The following is a 20,695-nucleotide window of genomic DNA, read 5'->3' on the forward strand; positions in this document are numbered from 1 at the left end:
CGAGGGCAGCTCACCTCCAAGCTGCAACCCACGATGCAATAGCCGCTGCATCTTAGTACGACCCCAACTATAACTTTGGATATCCGCCAGGCTAGCCGTGGCAATAGACCAACTTAGGCCAAAAGCCTAAGCTTGGGTGAGTACGTATTTCTCACCGACATTACATTTATGTTCACACACTCATTGCTAGTTGTCGGTGCTCATTAATTTTCACTGTAATATCCATGCTAGTTTATTTCATTTTCCTTGCTTTCTTCTTGTGTGTTTGAAAAACTTTAAGAAAAACCAAAAAATTAGTTGTAGCTTTTAGCTAGTTTACTTTTCATGCTGTAGTAGTAACTAAAAGAAAACCCAAAAATATTTCCCGTTCTTCTTTTGCTTGTTGGGAGCTTTCCCGTGTAAATAGTTTTATTTCATTTCTTTTCTTTGGGGGTCGATAGGAGAAGACCATAATGAAATTGTTGAAGTGGCTCTTATATGCATTACTGTTGATTTAACCAAGAGCCCATATTGCCTTGTCTTCTCCTGTTTATTGAATGCTCGCAGATTCCAGCTTAGTCCAATGCACGTGCACTATTATTATTATTCACATCGTTCGGTCGTGCAAGTGAAAGGCAATTATGACGATATATGATGGACTGATTGAGATGGGAGAAGCTGGTATGAACTCGACCTCTCTTGTTTTTGTAAATATGATTAGTTCGTTGTTCCTGATTCAGCCTATTATGAATAAACATGTTTGCAATGACAATTAGAGATTATAGTTGCTTATGCCATGCTTAATCAGCTAGGAGTTTATAATGGTTTACCTTGCGTGCCAACATGCTATTAAAATGGTTGTGATGTGGTATGATAGGGTGGTATCCTCCTTTGAATGATTCGAGTGACTTGACTTGGCACATGTTCACGCATGTAGTTGAAACAAAATCAACATAGCCTTCATGATATTTATGTTCATGGTGGATTATATCCTACTCATGCTTGCACTCAATGTTTATTAATTTTAATGCATGTTCATGACTATTGTCGCTCTCTAGTTGGTCGCTTCCCAGTCTTTTGCTAGCCTTCACTTGTACTAAGCGGGAATACTACTTGTGCATCCAATCCCTTAAACCCCAAAGTTATTCCATATGAGTCCACTATACCTTCCTATATGCGGTATCTACCTGCCGTTCCAAGTAAATTTGTATGTTCCAAACTCTAAACCTTCAAATGAAATTCTGTTTTGCATGCTCGAATAGCTCATGTATCAACTAGGGCTGTTTGTATCTTCCATGCTAGGCGGGTTATTCACAAGAGGAGTGGACTCCGCTCCTCACTCACGAGAAAATGGCTGGTCACCGGGATGCCCAGTCCCATGCTTTATGCAAATCAAATCAAAATAATTGCAAACAAAACTTCCCCGGGACTCTTGTTAGTTGGAGGCACTCGTTGTTTCGAGCAAGCCATGGATTGATGCTTGTTGGTGGAGGGGGAGTATAAACTTTACCATTCTATTTGGGAACCGCCTATAATGTGTGTAGCATGGAAGATATCGCCATCTCTCGGTTGTTATGTTGACAATGAAAGTATGCCGCTCAAAATATTATTTATCTCTATTTCAAAATCGAGCTCTGGCACCTCTACAAATCCCTGCTTCCCTCTGCGAAGGGCCTATCTATTTACTTTTATGTTGAGTCAGCACCCTCTTATTAAAAAGCACCAGCTGGAGAGCACCGCTGTCATTTGCATCCATTACTATTAATTTATATTGGGTATGACTATGATTGGATCTCTTTTACCACGAATTACAATGTTTAGTCAGTCCTTGATCTTTAAAGGTGCTCTGCATTTATGTTTTGTGGTCTCAGAAAGGGCTAGCGAGATACCATCTTGTTATATCATATCATGATTGTTTTGAGAAAGTGTTGTCATCCGAGATTTATTATTATTGCTCTCTAGTTGATTATGCCATTGACATGAGTAAACATGAGACCTAAGTGCTATTGTGAATATGGTTAGTCATAATCTTTGCTGAAAACTTGAATGTTGGCTTTACATATTTACAACAACAAGAGCAAACAGAGTTTGTAAAAGTTTTTCTTTATCACTTTCAGTTTGTCGACTGAATTGCTTGAGGACAAGCAAAGGTTTAAGCTTGGGGGACTTGATATGTCTCCATCGTATCTACTTTTCCAAACACTTTTGCCCTTGTTTTGGACTCTAACTTGCATGATTTGAATGGAACTAACCCGGACTGACGCTGTTTTCAGCAGAATTGCCATGGTGTTATCTTTGTGCAGAAACAAAAGTTCTCGGAATGACCTAAAACTTCACGGAGATTATTTTTGGAAAATATAAAAAATATTGGCGAAAGAATCAAGGCCAGGGGGCCCACACCCTGCCCACGAGGGTGGGAGCCGCGCCTGCCCCCCCCCCCCAAGGCGCGCCCCCTGCCTCGTGGGCCCCCTGGAGCTCCACCGACCTCAACTCCAACTCTATATATTCGTGTTCGGGGAGAAAAAAACCAGAGAGAAGGATTCATCGCGTTTTACGATATGGAGCCACCGCCAAGCCCTAAACTCTCTCGGGAGGGCTGATCTGGAGTCCGTTCAGGGCTCCGGAGAGGGGAATCCGTCACCATCGTCATCATCAACCATCCTCCATCACCAATTTCATGATGCTCACCGCAGTGCGTGAGTAACTCCATCGTAGGCTTGCTGGACGGTGATGGGTTGGATGAGATTTATCATGTAATCAAGTTTGTTTTGTTAGGGTTTGATCCCTAGTATCCACTATGTTCTGAGATTGATGTTGATATAACTTTGCTATGCTTAATGCTTGTCACTAGGGCCCGAGTGCCATGATTTCAGATCTAAACCTATTATGTTTTGATGAATATATGTGAGTTCTTGATCCTATCTTGCAAGTCTATAGTCACCTACTATGTGTTATGATCCGGCAACCCCGAAGTGACAATAATCGGGACCACTCCCGGTGATGACCGTAGTTTGAGGAGTTCATGTATTCACTATGTGTGAATGCTTTGGTCCGGTACTCTATTAAAAGGAGGCCTTAATATCCCTTAGTTTCCGCTAGGACCCCGCTGCCACGGGAGGGTAGGACAAAAGATTTCATGCAAGTTCTTTTCCATAAGCACGTATGACTATATTCGGAATACATGCGTACATTACATTGATGAACTGGAGCTAGTTCTGTGTCACCCTATGTTATAACTGTTGCATGAATAATCGCATCCGGCATAATTCTCCATCACCGATCCAATGCCTACGAGCTTTTCACATATTGTTCTTCGCTTATTTACTTTTCCGCTGCTACTGTTACAATCACTACAAAACACAAAAATATTACTTTTGCTACCGTTACCGTTATTTCCATATTACTTTGCTACTAAGTACTTTGCTGCAGATATTAAGTTATCCAGGTGTGGTTGAATTGACAACTCAACTGCTAATACTTGAGAATATTCTTTGGCTCCCCTTGTGTCGAATCAATAAATTTGGGTTGAATACTCTACCCTCGAAAACTGCTGCGATCCCCTATACTTGTGGGTTATCACCCAAATCTTTTCACTAAATCTTATGATGGTGAATTGTTTGTGTGCCAAATTTATGTTGATGATATCATTTTTGGCTGTACTAACCAACGTTACAGTGATGAATTCGCCTATATGATGAGTGAAGAATACCAAATGTCTATGATGGGAGAATTGAAATTCTTCGTAGGTCTTCGAATTCGTCAACAACGCAATGGCATATTCATATCTCAGGAGAAATACCTCAAGGATGTATTGAGGAAATTCGGCATGCAAGATTGCAAAGGCGTCAAAATCCCTATGCCCACAAATGGCCATCTATGCACTGATGAAAATGGTATTGACTTCGATCAAAAGGTATACTGCTCCATGATTGGTTATTTATTGTACTTATGTGCATCTAGGCCAGACATTATGCTTAGTGTTTGCATGTGTGCCCGATTTCAAGCTACACCGAAGGAATCACACCATAAGGCTGTGAAGCATATTCTTCGATATCTAGCTCACACACCAACACTTGGATTATGGTATCCCAAGGGCTCGACTTTTGATCTCATTGGATATTCAGACTCTGACTATGCTGGTGATCGTGTGGACCGCAAGTCAACATCTAGCACATGCCATTTCCTCGGACGATCCTTGCTCTGTTGGTCCTCAAAGAAACAGAATTGCGTATCACTGTCTATTGCTGAAGCTGAATACATTGATGCTGGTTCTTGCTGTGCTCAACTGCTATGGATGAAGCAAACTCTCAAGGACTACGGCGTCAGCATGAAGAATGTGCCACTCTACTGTGACAATGAGAGTGCCATCAAGATTGCTCATAACCCAGTTCAGCACTCGAAGACAAAGCACATTCAGATTCATCATCATTTTCTTTGTGATCATGTGTTGAAGGGCAACATTTCTATTGAGCATGTGAAGACTGAAGAACAGCTAGCCGAGATCTTCACAAAGCCCTTGGATGAGAAGAGATTTAGCAAGTTGCGGTGTGAGCTAAATATCTTAGAATCTTCGAATGTTCTTTGAAAAGGACACCCATCCTAACACTTATGCAAAATTGATGACTTATATGTGCAACACATGAAAAAACCTTTTTCTTCAATCAATGAAGACTAACACTCTAAGTGTGAAGAAATTAATGAAGAATTTGATTCTCAGAACCCTACGACAATTGTATGCGGTGTGTGAAATCATCATTCTTATACGGTGGGTTACGCCACCACCAAAAGTTGAAAATCTTCAATTTGAGTTTTTCCTCAGTTGTTCAATCTCTTCGACTTTGCAATGTCTTCACCTTTTCCATCATTTTTCTTCATTGGCTATATATTTATATGAGTTTATGTCCTCTACAGCATTCACTTATTGCTATTTATTCATGTTGCCCTTTCTGCTAAGTGAATGTGATCGGACCCTTCCCCCTCTATGCTACACTCAACCCAAACTATTCACAAATTCTTCATGTGTGTTCTATCTGAAACTCGTTCAAAATCTTCAGTGTGTCCTTGTCAGCTAAAGAATTTGCGAACGAAACTTTAAAACTTAGCTTATCTAAATTTTCGACTTTGCCGCTCAAACCGTTCCACATTCTGTGAAATGTTTATCTATTCACCCACGATCTCACACAATCGCCACCTCTCAGTACGTGGGTGACACATGTCAAGCGAATGAGAAGGGTCAGGGGCACGTTCGTCCAATTTCTTCGGGTGAACAATTTTTCACTTCGACTATAAATACCCCTCCCCTTCCTCACTTCGTTTCTACTCCGCTCGACCTCTCTCCCGCTCGAGCTTTCCAAAACCTAGTGCCGCCGCTACTTCATCGTCACCGGTGAGGAAGAGCTTCACTGCCTCGACCTCGTCGCTGTCGTACTCACGCCGGCTGCGGATTTCTTCACTCCGCTGCTGCCGTAGCTGTCTTCCTCTGCCAAGTTAGGGCGTGGAAGATCTGAACCGACGAGCTTCACATCTACACTTCCCAGTTCGTCGTGTTCTTCGTCCAGGGTAATTAAAAGTTACTTTTACTGCCCTCTTTGATTCAAATGTTTTCTACAAAATCTTCAAAAGGTGTTTATTCTCCAAATCTTCACACACTGAACACCTCACATAACATCTGTTCTTGATCTATTTCCCTAAGCAACATTTTTCTTCAAGATTCCTCAATTGTGTGGATTTTCAATCTATACAACTTTGGAACCTAAGTCAAAGAACGCTTAGTCAAAATTCTTCAAGACTCATCTGGTCAAATTCCTCAAACTTGTTCTTATTGCAAAACCTTCTGAGAACGCATATGACCTCTCCAAATTCCTCGCAACTATACTCTGTTCACAGGTACACATGTCCGCTGCTGAATCACTAGGTTCTCATCAACTTAACTCATTTGCAGCGTTCCTCGAAGAAAAGTTGCACACCTCTTCAGAGAATTCCATTGCTCAAATTCCTCCGCTGAAGAAAATGGCTAACGGTAAGAAGCCACAGAAGGGAGGAAAGAGGCCTGAGGTCAATACTACTTTCAAGATTCCTGATGACATATACAAGGATTATTGCACTCCTGATGAGGCCAAGTTTGGCAAGGAGGAAAAAATCAGCGCAAGGTGCGCATACAAAGGATAGAGAGGAGATGAGCACGGGAATGGAGGGAGTACAGATATGTTACTCCCAAGTATATGAAGAAATTCACTCTTAATCCTCCATGCCCAAGACCTCCATTGGCACCTGGCCAAGAAGATGACCCCACCAGCCTCAAGCGTGGTGAGGACTATCCTGATGAATGGGCCAAGCGCTAGGCCAAGCTAGCCAAAATAGCTAAGGAAGCAGTGAGGAAATTTAATGAAGACTCTGCTGCTGCTACTACCACTGCTGAGGCCTCTACAAGCAAGCCAAAGAAGGCCATGGCAAAGAAGCCTGCTCATAAGCCAAGTGCTTCACCCCAAATGCCCTCACAGCCACGTTCCTCAGCAATGCCCGCACGGCCAGATTCTTCAAAGCCCTCACGGCCAATTCCTCATGCTGCTCCAGCTCCTCCAAAGTCCTCAGCTCCTCCGTCAAAATCCTCAGCACCTATGCATCTCGCCACGTGCCAAAGGACAACAGGCATCTCTATTGCCTCAGGAGCTTCTGCTAGTTCTTCAGCTCCACCCAATTCATCAACTGGCCCCTCTCCGCTGAAGAAAAAGGCCACTGCTGGACGAGGCCCTAGACCAAGTCCTCACAACAAGCAGGTCGCCTTTCAAGTACCGTCCGAAGAAGACGAAGCTGATGATGAGGAACTTGCCGAAATCATCAGAGATAGGCAGCTCAGGGCCACTAGAGCCAAAGGCAGCAATGTGCCATTGATACTGGATCCGAAGTTGATCCTAGACTTCATCGACCTATGGCACAAGGACCCCAACACACCTTTGCCGGAGATGAACCTCACTCCTGGTCAAAGTCATGTTTTGACTGCCTTCATTGACGAGGAAAAATGGAAATTTGAACAGGGAAGGAGGGTGAAGAAAGCGTAGTACAAGAAAGACCACTTTTTGAAGCAATACGTTCCGAAGCTTTCACCTGAAGAACTGGTTGCTCTTCATTCTGGGATCAAGCAACTAAGTGATGAATTTGATCGCTACTATGCTGACTGGCTTGGTGCCAAAGTCAGATTTGTCAAGATAACTGAGAAGTTCACTTCCAATGTTGCAGCCCCAACGTAACAAGAAAATCCTCAGGCTGAGGCATCTGCTCAGCCTACTGAAGAGCATGCCAGCACCGCTGATGAAACTCAGGCTGCTGAAGAAACTCAGAGTACCAGGGCTGATGACTGCATTCCAGCCGCTGAAGAAATTGCCAGGACTGTTGGGGAACGTAGTAATTTCAAAAAAATTCCTACGCACACGCAAGATCATGGTGATGCATAGCAACGAGAGGGGAGAGTGTTGTCCATGTACCCTCGTAGACCGACAGCGGAACCATTATCACAACGCGGTTGATGTAGTCGTACGTCTTCACGATCCGACCGATCAAGTACCGAACGCACGGCACCTCCGAGTTCAGCACACGTTCAGCTCGATGACGTCCCTCGAACTCCGATCCAGCCGAGTGTTGAGGGAGAGTTTCGTCAGCACGACGGCGTGGTGACGATGATGATGTTCCACCGACGCAGGGCTTCGCCTAAGCTCCGCAACGGTATTATCGAGGTGTAATATGGTGGAGGGGGGCACCGCACACGGCTAAAATATCGTATATCAAGTGTGCTTAGAGGTGCCCCCCTGCCCCCGTATATAAAGGAGCAAGGGGGAGGCCGGCTGCCCTAGGCGCGCCAAGGAGAGGGGAGGAGTCCTCCTCCTAGTAGGAGTAGGACTCCCCTTTCCTAGTCCAACTAGGAAAAGAGGGGGGGAAGGAAAGAGAGGGAGAGGGAGAGGGAAAGGGGGCTGCGCCCCCCTCTCCTAGTCCAACTAGGATTCCTCCTGGGAGGGGGCGCGCCACCTCCTGGCTGCTGCCCTCTCTCTCCCCTCTAGGCCCACTAAGGCCCAATACTTCCCCGGGGGGTTCCGGTAACCCTCCGGCACTCCGGTTAAATCCGAAACTTCTCCGGAACACTTCCGGTGTCCGAATATAGTCGTCCAATATATCAATCTTTATGTCTCGACCATTTCGAGACTCCTCGTCATGTCCGTGATCACATCCGGGACTCCGAATAACCTTCGGTACATCAAAACATATAAACTCATAATATAACTGTCATCGTAACTTTAAGCGTGCGGACCCTACGGGTTCGAGAACTATGTAGACATGACCGAGACACCTCTCCGGTCAATAAGCAATAGCGGAACCTGGATGCTCATATTGGTTCCTACATATTCTACGAAGATCTTTATCGGTCAGACCGCATAACAACATACGTTGTTCCCTTTGTCATCGGTATGTTACTTGCCCGAGATTCGATCGTCGGTATCTCGATACCTAGTTCAATCTCGTTACCGGCAAGTCTCTTTACTCGTTTCGTAATACATCATCCCGCAATTAACTCATTATTCACATTGCTTGCAAGGCTTATAGTGATGTGCATTACTGAGTGGGCCCAGAGATACCTCTCCGACAATCGGAGTGACAAATCCTAATCTCGAAATACGCCAACCCAACAAGTACCTTTGGAGACACCTGTAGAGCACCTTTATAATCACCCATTTACGTTGTGACGTTTGGTAGCACACAAAGTGTTCCTCCGGTAAACGGGAGTTGCATAATCTCATAGTCATAGGAACATGTATAAGTCATGAAGAAAGCAATAGCAACATACTAAACGATCGGGTGCTAAGCTAACGGAATGGGTCAAGTCAATCACGTCATTTTCCTAATGAGGTGATCCCGTTAATCAAATGACAACTCATGTCTATGGCTAGGAAACATAACCATCTTTGATTAACGAGCTAGTCAAGTAGAGGCATACTAGTGACACTCTGTTTGTCTATGTATTCACACATGTATTATGTTTCCGGCTAATACAATTCTAGCATGAATAATAAACATTTATCATGATATAAGGAAATAAATAATACTTTATTATTGCCTCTAGGGCATATTTCCTTCAGTCTCCCACTTGCACTAGAGTCAATAATCTAGATTACACAGTAATGATTCTCACATCCATGGAGTCTTGGTGCTGATCATGTTTTGCTCGTGGAAGAGGCTTAGTCAACGGGTCTGCAACATTCAGATCCGTATGTATCTTGCAAATTTCTATGTCTCCCACCTGGACTAAATCCCGGATGGAATTGAAGCGTCTTTTTGATGTGCTTGGTTCTCTTGTGAAATCTGGATTCCTTTGCTAAGGCAATTGCACCAGTATTGTCACAAAAGATTTTTCATTGGTCCCAATGCACTAGGTATGACACCTAGATCGGATATGAACTCCTTCATCCAGACTCCTTCATTTGCTGCTTCTGAAGCAGCTATGTACTCTGCTTCACACGTAGATCCCGCCACGACACTTTGCTTAGAACTGCACCAACTGACAGCTCCACCGTTCAATGTAAATACGTATCCGGTTTGCGATTTAGAATCGTCCGGATCAGTGTCAAAGCTTGCATCAACGTAACCATTTATGATGAGCTCTTTGTCACCTCCATAAATGAGAAACATATCCTTAGTCCTTTTCAGGTATTTCAGGATGTTCTTGACCGATGTCCAGTGATCCACTCCTGGATTACTTTGGTACCTCCCTGCTAAACTTATAGCAAGGCACACATCAGGTCTGGTACACAGCATTGCATACATGATAGAGCCTATGGCTGAAGCATAGGGAACATCTTTCATCTTCTCTCTATCTTCTGCAGTGGTCGGGCATTGAGTCTTACTCAATCTCACACCTTGTAGTACAGGCAAGAACCCTTTCTTTGCTTGATCCATTTTGAACTTCTTCAAAACTTTGTCAAGGTATGTGCTTTGTGAAAGTCCAATTAAGCGTCTTGATCTATCTCTATAGATCTTAATGCCTAATATATATGCAGCTTCACCGAGGTCTTTCATTGAAAAACTCTTATTCAAGTATCCCTTTATGCTATCCAGAAATTCTATATCATTTCCAATCAGCAATATGTCATCCACATATAATATCAGAAATGCTATCGAGCTCCCACTCACTTTCTTGTAAATACAGGCTTCTCCAAAAGTCTGTATAAAACCAAATGCTTTGATCACACTATCAAAGCGTTTATTCCAACTCCGAGAGGCTTGCACTAGTCCATAAATGGATCGCTGGAGCTTGCACACTTTGTTAGCTCCCTTTGGATCGACAAAACCTTCCGGTTGCATCATATACAACTCTTCTTCCAGAAATCCATTCAGGAATGCAGTTTTGACATCCATTTACCAATTTTCATAATCATAAAATGCAGCAATAGCTAACATGATTCGGACACACTTAAGCATCGCTACGGGTGAGAAGGTCTCATCGTAGTCAATCCCTTGAACTTGTCAAAAACCTTTCGCAACAAGTCGAGCTTTATAGACAGTAACATTACCATCAGCGTCAGTCTTCTTCTTGAAGATCCATTTATTTTCAATGGCTTGCCGACCATCGGGCAAGTCAACCAAAGTCCATACTTTGTTCTCATACATGGATCCCATCTCGGATTTCATGGCTTCAAGCCATTTTGCGGAATCTGGGCTCACCATCGCTTCTTCATAGTTCATAGGTTCATCATGGTCTAGTAACATGACCTCCAGAACAGGATTACCGTACCACTCTGGTGCGGATCTTGATCTAGTTGACCTACGAGGTTCAGTAATAACTTGATCTGAAGTTTCATGATCATTATCATTAACTTCCTCACTAATTGGTGTAGGTGTCGCAGAAACTGATTTCTGCGATGATCTACTTTCCAATAAGGGAGCAGGTACAGTTACCTCATCAAGTTCTACTTTCCTCCCACTCACATCTTTCGAGAGAAACTCCTTCTCTAGAAAGGATCCATTCCTAGCAACGAATATCTTGCCTTCGGATCTGTGATAGAAGGTGTACCCAGCAGTCTCTTTTGGGTATCCTATGAAGACACATTTCTCCGATTTAGGTTCGAGCTTATCAGGTTGAAGTTTCTTCACATAAGCATCGCAACCCCAAACTTTAAGATACGACAACTTTGGTTTCTTGCCAAACCATAGTTCATAAGGCGTCGTCTCAACGGATTTTGATGGTGTCCTATTTAGAGTGAATGCAGCCGTCTCTAAAGCATAACCCCAAAATGATAGCGGTAAATCAGTAAGAGACATCATAGATTGTACCATATCTAATAAAGTACGATTACGACGTTCGGACACACCATTACGCTGTGGTGTTCCGGGTGGCGTGAGTTGCGAAACTATTCCGCATTGTTTCAAATGTAGGCCAAACTCGTAACTCAAATATTCTCCTCCACGATCAGATCGTAGGAAATTTATTTTCTTGTTACGATGATTTTCAACTTCACTCTGAAATTTTTTGAACTTTTCAAATGTTTCAGACTTGTGTTTCATTAAGTAGATATACCCATATCTGCTCAAATCATCTGTGAAGGTGAGAAAATAACGATATCCGCCATGAGCCTCAATATTCATCGGACCACATACATCTGTATGTATGATTTCCAACAAATCTGTTACTCTCTCCATAGTTCCGGAGAACGGTGTTTTGGTCATCTTGCCCATGAGGCACGGTTCGCAAGTACCAAGTGATTCAAAATCAAGTGATTCCAAAATTCCATCAGTATGGAGTTTCTTCATACGCTTTACACCGATATGACCCAAACGGCAGTGCCACAAATAAGTTGCACTGTCATTATCAACTCTACATCTTTTGGCTTCGACATTATGAATATGTGTATCACTACTATCGAGATTCATTAAAAATAGACCACTCTTCAAGGGTGCATGACCATAAAAGATATTATTCATATAAATAGAACAACGATTATTCTCTGATTTAAATGAATAACTGTCTCGCATTAAACAAGATCCAGATATAATGTTCATGCTCAACGCTGGCACCAAATAACAATTATTTAGGTCTAAAACTAATCCTGAAGGTAGATGTAGAGGTAGCGTGCCGACGGCGATCACATCGACTTTGGAACCATTTCCCACGCGCATCGTCACCTCATCCTTAGCCAATCTTCGCTTAATCCGTAGCCCCTGTTTCGAGTTGCAAATATTAGCAACAGAACCAGTATCAAATACCCAGGTGCTACTGCGAGTATTAGTAAGGTATACATCAATAACATGTATATCACATATACCTTTGTTAACCTTGCCATCCTTCTTATCCGCCAAATACTTGGGGCAGTTCCGCTTCCAGTGACCAGTCTGCTTACAGTAGAAGCACTCAGTTTCAGGCTTAGGTCCAGACTTGGATTTCTTCTCCTGAACAGCAACTTGCTTGCTGTTCTTCTTGAAGTTCCCTTTCTTCTTCCCTTTGGCCTTTTTCTTGAAACTAGTGGTTTTACTGACCATCAACACTTGATGCTCCTTTTTGATTTCTACCTCCGCTGCCTTTAGCATTGCGAAGAGCTCGGGAATTGTCTTATCCATCCCTTGCATGTTATAGTTCATCACGAAGCTCTTGTAGCTTGGTGGCAGTGATTGAAGAATTCTGTCAATGACGCAATCATCCGGAAGTTGAACTCCCAGTTGAATCAAGTGATTATTATACCCAGACATTCTGAGTATATGCTCACTGACAGAACTATTCTCTTCCATCTTGCAGCTATAGAACTTATTGGAGACTTCATATCTCTCAATCCGGGCATTTGCTTGAAATATTAACTTCAACTCCTGGAACATCTCATATGCTCCATGACGTTCAAAACGTCGTTGAAGACCCGGTTCTAAGCCGTAAAGCATGGCACACTGAACTATTGAGTAGTCATCAGCTTTGCTCTGCTAGACGTTCATAACTTCTGGCGTCACTCTTGCAGGAGGCCTGGCACCTAGCGGTGCTTCTAGGACGTAATTCTTCTGTGCAGCAATGAGGATAATCCTCAAGTTACGGACCCAGTCCGTGTAATTGCTACCATCATCTTTCAACTTAGCTTTCTCAAGGAACGCATTAAAATTCAACGGAACAACAGCACGGGCCATTTATCTACAATTAACATAGACAAGCAAGATACTATCAAGTACTAAGTTCATGATAAATTTAAGTTCAATTAATCATATTACTTAAGAACTCCCACTTAGATAGACATCCCTCTAATCATCTAAGTGATTACGTGATCCAAATCAACTAAACCATGTCCGATTAACACGTGAGATGGAGTAGTTTCAATGGTGAACATCACTATGTTGATCATATCTACTATATGATTCACGCTCGACCTTTCGGTCTCTGTGTTCCGAGGCCATATCTGTATATGCTAGGCTCGTCAAGTTTAACATGAGTATTCCGCGTGTGCAACTGTTTTGCACCCGTTGTATTTGAACGTAGAGCCTATCACACCCGATTAACACGTGGTGTCTCAGCACGAAGAACTTTCGCAACGGTGCATACTCAGGGAGAACACTTTATCTTGAAATTTTAGTGAGAGATCATCTTATAATGCTACCGTCAATCAAAGCAAGATAAGATGCATAAAGGATTAACATCACATGCAATCAATATAAGTGATATGATATGGCCATCATTATCTTGTGCTTGTGATCTCCATCTCTGAAGCACCGTGCTTGTGATCTCCATCTCCGAAGCACCGTCATGATCACCATCGTCACCGGCGCGACACCTTGATCTCCATCGTAGTATCGTTGTCGTCTCGCCAACTTATTGCTTTTACGACTATCGCTACCGCTTAGTGATAAAGTAAAACTATTACATGGCGATTGCATTTCATACAATAAAGCGACAACCATATGGCTCCTGCCAGTTGCCGATAACTCGGTTACAAAACATGATCATCTCATACAACAAATTATATCACATCATGTCTTGACCATATCACATCACAACATGCCCTGCAAAAACAAGTTAGACGTCCTCTATTTTGTTGTTGCAAGTTTTACGTGGCTGCTACGGGCTTAGCAAGAACCGTTCTTACCTACGCATCAAAACCACAATGATAGTTTGTCAAGTTGGTGCTGTTTTAACCTTCTCAAGGACCGGGCGTAGTGTAACACTCTGAGAATCATGCTATAGTAACCCCCTGTGATTAAGCTAATCATGTTGCTAAACAGGGCTTGATCACATTTGAACCACAACCTTGTCAAACTCCTAGTTCAAACTTCAATTAAATTTAAAAGTGGAAAATAAAAGTTTTCAAAAATTCAAACAAAAATGTTCAGTGGGTGCTAAATAATACACTGGTAATTATGGTGGAGGAAACACATTTTTATAAAATACCTAATTACTTTTAAAAGAAATAAAACAGAAAAGAAAATAAACAAATAAAAGGAAAACAGAAAACAGATCACAGAAAGAAAAAAAAAAGAAAAAGGAAAAGCCCTCCCCCCCCCACTGGACCCGTGGCCCGTCTGGACCGAACCCCGGCCCAAACTGGGCCGCCACCCGCGCCCCGACCCCGGCCCAGCCTAACTCACCCCCGCGTCCCCTTCCTGTTCCCCCGACCGGGTCGGAACAGGGGCGCGCTGCCGCCCGACCACCTCGCCGGCACCGACGCCGGAGGGGATAAGGGCGCCAGCCCCCGCGCCTCCTCGGGTCTCTCTCCCACTCACCCCGCTCACTCTCGGCCCCTGCGCCTCCCTCATCCCCTCTCCTTCGCGCCGCTCCGTGCTCCCCCCCATCATCCCGAGCGCCTCCGTCGCCGTCCGCCGTCGCAACCGCGGCAACCAACCTCGCCTCGCCTTGCCAACCTGTCCAGCAGCTCCGCCGTCGTCGGCTTCCTCGTCCCCGTCCACGAACGCAAGCCGGGGAGCACCGCAGGCAGCGGATCGAGCCGCCCCCTTCCGCCTCGGGCGTCGGTGACCGCCGTCGTCTCCGGCCACCTCTGCGCTCCTAAGCTGTCGCAGGCTTTACGTAGCCGCTCGGTGAGCTCCTCCCTCCCTCCATTCCCCTCCTCGCACTGCGTGAGCCTCCCTAGCTAGCTCGTCGCCGTTGCTTTGAGCTCGCCGCCGCATATCACCTCGCCGCCGTGGCTACCGTGGCCTGAGCTCGCGTCCGAGCTCGTAGTCAAACTCCTGGAGCTCCCAGGAGCCCAACGAGCCCACGCCCGTGCCTCATAGCATATCCTCCGTTGAGCGCCCGAACGCGCTGCCGCCTGCGCTCGTCGCCGGCGTGCCTCCGGTGACCAAATGATCACGGGCCAGCGCCCGTTGCATTCGCCTCCTAACGCACGTCCCACCTAGCCTCTCCGTTCGCTCGCTAGCATGCTGCGTCGCCCTTTTCCTCTGGCGTCCGACTCCGGTCGTCCGCCGATGAGCTCGCCGCGCTCGATTCCGGTCACCCCTGCCGCCACAACCACCACCGTTGGACGCGGCGCAGCCGTAGCTTTCGAACGCGACCAAAAACTCCCTGAACGGTGCCCTGTACGTGGATTCCGGCGAGGTCCCGAGCGCCTCCGCCGTGTTTTCGGTCGCTAGCGTTGCTCCGGCGCCGGCCGCCGACGTGGCACACCTGGGGCCACCCCTGGGTCACTGCCAGTGGCCCCCACGGGCCCCAGTTGACTGGGTTGACCCAGTCAACTGCTGACTGGGCAGGCCCAGTCACTGACATGCGGGCCCCGCCGCAGAAATTAAAAAAAATAAAGAAAAAGAAAATGTTTTATAAATAAAAATAATTAGTTTAGCTAAACACTCACTGACATGTGGGGCCCATCCCTCTAATTATACTTTTAGATTAGTTTAATTAAGTATTAGACTAACAGAGGCTGACATGTGGGTCCCACTGGACCCACCTGTCTGGTTTGACTGGTCAGCCGACCTGTTGACTTGCTGACGTCAGCATTGCCTCATGCTGACGTCATAATTCATTTTTCTTAATATAAATAATTCCAGAAATTCAAATAAACTTTGAAAATTCATATCTTTTAAACCGTAACTCGGATGAAAATGTTTTCTATATGAAAGTTGCTCAGAACGACGAGACGAATCCGACTACGCAGTCCGTTCATCCACCGCACCTCCCTAACCTATCGAACTAGCAACTTTCCCCCTCCGATCCGTCTGTCCGAAAACGCGGAACATCGGGCATACCTCCCGGATGCCCCCCCTTCACCGGTACCACCTACTGTCGCGTTAGGGCACCCCTAGCACCGCTCATTGTCATGTCACGCATCGTCATGCTTATGTTTGCCTTGTATTTACTGTTTCTTCCCCCTCTTCTCTCCGGTAGACTACGAGACCGACACTGCTGCTGCCCAGTTCGACTACGGAGTCGACGACCCCTCCTACTTGCCAGAGCAACCAGGCAAGCCCCCCCTTTGATCACCAGATATCGCCTACTCTAATCTCTACTGCTTGCATTAGAGTAGTGTAGCATGTTACTGCTTTTCGATATCCTATTCTGATGCATAGCCTATCCTTGCTACTATTGTTACTACCTTTACCTGCAATCCTACATGCTTAGTATAGGATGCTAGATTTCCATCAGTGGCCCTACATTCTTGTCCGTCTGCTGTGCTATACTATCGGGCCGTGATCACCTAGGCGGTGATCACGGGCATATACTTATATACTATATACATGACACATGTGATGACTAAAGTCGGGTCGGCTCGTAGGAGTACCCGCAAGTGGATCTTTGTGGCGGAGCGACAGGGCAGGTTGAGACCGCCTAGGTGAGAGGTGGGCCTGGCCCTGGTCGGCGTTCGCGGATACTTAACATGCTTAACGAGATCTTGGTATTTGATCTGAGTCTGGCCATTTGGTCTATACGCACTAACCATCTACGTGGGAGTAGTTATGGGTATCCCGACGTCGTGGTATCAGCCGAAGCTCTTTTGACGTCAGCGACTGAGTGGCGCGCGCCGTGTTGGACCGCTTTGACGTAACCGCCGTGATCGTGTGGGTTGCTAGGTCTGCTCGCGGCCGCGTTCGCAACGTGCAGGTGTGCATAGGGCGATGGGCCCAGACCCCTGCGCGCATAGGTTTAGACCGGCGTCCTGACCTCTCTGTTGAGCCTAGGTGGGGCTGTGACGTGTTGATCTTACGAGGCCGGGCATGACCCAGAAAAGTGTGTCCGGCCAATTGGGATCGAGCGTGTTGGGTTATGTGGTGCACCCCTGCAGGGAAGTTTATCTATTCGAATAGCCGTGTCCCTCGGTAAAAGGACGACCCGGAGTTGTACCTTGAGCTTATGACAACTAGAACTGGATACTGAATAAAATACACCCTTCCAAGTGCCAGATACAACCCGGTGATCGCTCTCTAACAGGGCGACGAGGAGGGGATTACCTGGTAGGATTATGCTATGCGATGCTACTTGGAGGACTTCAATCTACTCTCTTCTACATGCTGCAAGATGGAGATGTCCAGAAGCGTAGTCTTCGACAGGACTAGCTATCCCCCTCTTATTCCGGCATTCTGCAGTTCAGTCCACTGATATGCCTCTTTACACATATACCCATGCATATGTAGTGTAGCTCCTTGCTTGCGAGTACTTTGGATGAGTACTCACGGTTGCTTTTCTCCCTATTTTCCCCTTCCTATACCGGATTGTCGCAATCAGATGTCGGAGTTCAGGAGCCAGACGCCACCGTCGACGACGACACCTACGGCACTGGAGGTGCCTACTACTACGTGCAGGCCGCTGACGACGACCAGGAGTAGTTAGGAGGTCCCAGGCAGGAGGCCTTGCCTCTTCGATCGTTGCTACTTTTGTGCTAGCCTTCTTAAGGCAAAACTTGTTTAACTTATGTCTGTACTCAGATATTGTTGCTTCCGCTGACTCGTCTATGATCGAGCACTTGTATTCGAGCCCTCGAGGCCCCTGGCTTGTATTATGATGCTTGTATGACTTATTTATGTTTTAGAGTTGTGTTGTGATATCTTCCCGTGAGTCCCTGATCTTGGTCGTACACATTGCGTGCATGATTAGTGTACGATCAAATCGGGGGCGTCACAAGTTGGTATCAGAGCCGACTGCCTGTAGGAACCCCCCTTCCACACTCCTTGGCCGAAGTCGAGTCTAGACATTGCAAAACTTTTACTAACATGGCTGTGCGGCTTACGGGCCCACGTCGCCATTGGGTGGTACTAGGATCTTTTACTCCTCGACCTTTACTCTGGGACTCTGAACTCTCTTCTACTCGGGTTAAACGACTTTACTAACTCTAACACTAGGATCCCGTGACCACATTCACCCCAAAGTTGGATAAGCCATAGTTGTTTCTCAGAATAGTATTTTGATCAATTCACACACTGTCATTTGACTCCTTTGAAACGTCTTTGCTTTCAGATGGAACCCACGAGGCAGGTTGTTCGCCACACGATGGCCATTGGTGCCTCGGGATCACCTGCGGTGCTAGCTGAGATGATGACCTATCTGGGTTATCGCTGGCACCCTGAGTACACCGTCTACGAGGAGTACCAGGACTTTAACCAGGAGCAGTACCGTGCCATCGTCCACCTCTACTCTCGGGAGTACGACTCCACTACTGTGCTGCACACCGCACATGGTGTTGGTGTGACCATCGATATGGCTGTCCACGATGCAGCCTATGCTGCTCTGACACGTCTTCGTGGAGAGTATCGGGAGTTGGACACCTCCCCTTTCAGGCACATTGCTATCGCCTCTGATGTTGGTGCAGAGGGATACTATACTGCTGCCTACTCCACTGTCACCCGAGAGCCCTTCTACCATCAGCACCTGGTTCTGCATGCTGATGGGCTGGATCGAGCTAACCGAGCTCTTCGCCACGAGATGTACACCACTCGTCAGCACCTTTACCGTGCTCTGACGCTGCTGCACCCCTTTGTCCGGTCTGGACAGGTACCGCGTTCTGCGATCTACCCAGCCAGGACCGTGATGCCCCACGGTGTCGGTTGGCCAGAGGTGGGAGGCTACTCTCCCGCACTTGGTCCTCTTCTGCCACCTGAGCGTCGGGCTCTACACCTGAGTATCCGCGGCCCCCAGTCTGCTGACGTGGAGGGCTATCCGTTGCCTCACTACCAGCTGTCGGGCTACGATTACCTCCACAGTACCTCTTGGGACTGATGTAGGCTTGTTTGTAGTGTTAAAGGCATTCGCCGCGAGCCTGTGTGCCGCCTATGATGTTTTAGTCTATGTACTGAACTCTGTGTACTGAACTCTATGCATGACCCCTTTTGTAAGCTATGCCGACTACTATGTAGTAGCTATCGTGCTCCTTTCATTATGCATGTTTCATCATGAATGATTCTTGTCATTGCCAATTTTCTCAATGCTGAACTACCCCTGTTATATATTAGCAGGATGGTTAGACCAGGTGGTCGTGGTCGTGGTGGCGATGCCCCACCACCACCTGAGTACATGGCTGGTATGATCCAACAGTTTGAACTGAACCGCCAATTCATGGAAAATATGATGGCTCAGTTTCCTCGCCCCAATATGAACCAACAGCCAGCTCAAGTGACTCTTCAAGATTTCATACGCCTCAACCCAACCATCTACCGCAGCTCAACTCAGCCTCTGGATGCTGATGACTGGCTCCGTGACATCACCTATGAGTTGGAGTCTGCTGATGTAGCCCCTGCCAGCTATGTCAATTTTGCTTCCTTCTTCTTGAAGGGACCCGCAGCTCAATGGTGGGACAGCCACAGGCGTACTCTGCCAGCTGGAACAATCATCACCTGGCCAGACTTCCAAGCTGCTTTCCGTGCCCGCTTCATTCCTCAGGGAGTCATGGACCGGAAGAAGCGTGAGTTCCGCAACCTCACCCAAGGCAACAAAACTGTCGAAGCTTATCAGCGGGAGTTTCTGGACTTGTCCCGCTATGCTGAAGAAGACATTGCAACTGATGCACGCAGACAGGAGAAGTTCCGTGATGGCCTTCAAGCTGACATCAAGCTCGCACTTCTAGTGCATGACTTTGCTGATTTCACCACCTTGGTGAACAAGGCCATCAATGTTGAAACTGGTCTGCAGGAATACCAGAGCTCTCAGAGGCGCAACCGTGACACGGGCTCATCTTCGGGCTCGCCCTCACAGAAGCGTAAGATATGGATCCCGAACAGCATGTATCGTCCGAATGCACCTGCTCCCAGGAAATCTTATGCTGCACCGCGTCTGCCTCCTCCACCATCTAAGCAGTCAAAGCTACCAGCTCCCCCACCTGGGGCTCCTGTTCCCACTCCCGATAATGGTCTGTGCTTCAAGTGTGGTCAACCGGGTCACTTTGCCAGGAACTGCTATCAGAACCAGAATCAACTGGCCCTTCCAGCAGCTGGCCGTGGTAACAACCAGCCCCGCGACAACAATGCTAAGTCTTATGGTCGTGCTCATGCCAACCACGTTGATCTCAGCGAAGCTCAAGACCAGCCTGCTACTGTGATGGGTACACTCCTCGTAAATTCAGTACCAGCATCCGTTTTATTTGATACAGGAGCATCCCATTCATTCATATCAGCAGAATTTGCATTCCTGCATGGCATTCATTACGAAGAGATAAACACTCCGCTAGTGGTACACACCCCTGCGGGCCAATGTCAAACCTCTATGGTTAGTCGCGATGTTACTGTTGAAATTGAAGGACTGGAATTTCTTGTCTCTCCCATCGTACTGAAG

The 20,695-nt window shown here is 46.3% G+C and overlaps 1 protein-coding gene across 1 annotated transcript; it reads left to right on the forward strand.

Moving 5' to 3' along the window:
* Positions 1–18,930: 18,930 nt before the first annotated feature.
* Positions 18,931–20,476, forward strand: LOC141025781 (uncharacterized; the record flags this gene model as incomplete). The annotated part of the gene is made up of 1 exon (XM_073501706.1): positions 18,931–20,476. A coding segment is annotated over exon 1 (1,152 nt), but the record flags the coding sequence as incomplete, so codon positions are not given.
* Positions 20,477–20,695: the final 219 nt, after the last annotated feature.

The sequence above is a fragment of the Aegilops tauschii genome, chromosome 6, assembly GCF_002575655.3.
Source record: "Aegilops tauschii subsp. strangulata cultivar AL8/78 chromosome 6, Aet v6.0, whole genome shotgun sequence".
In the NCBI taxonomy this organism is placed as follows: Eukaryota; Viridiplantae; Streptophyta; class Magnoliopsida; order Poales; family Poaceae; genus Aegilops; species Aegilops tauschii.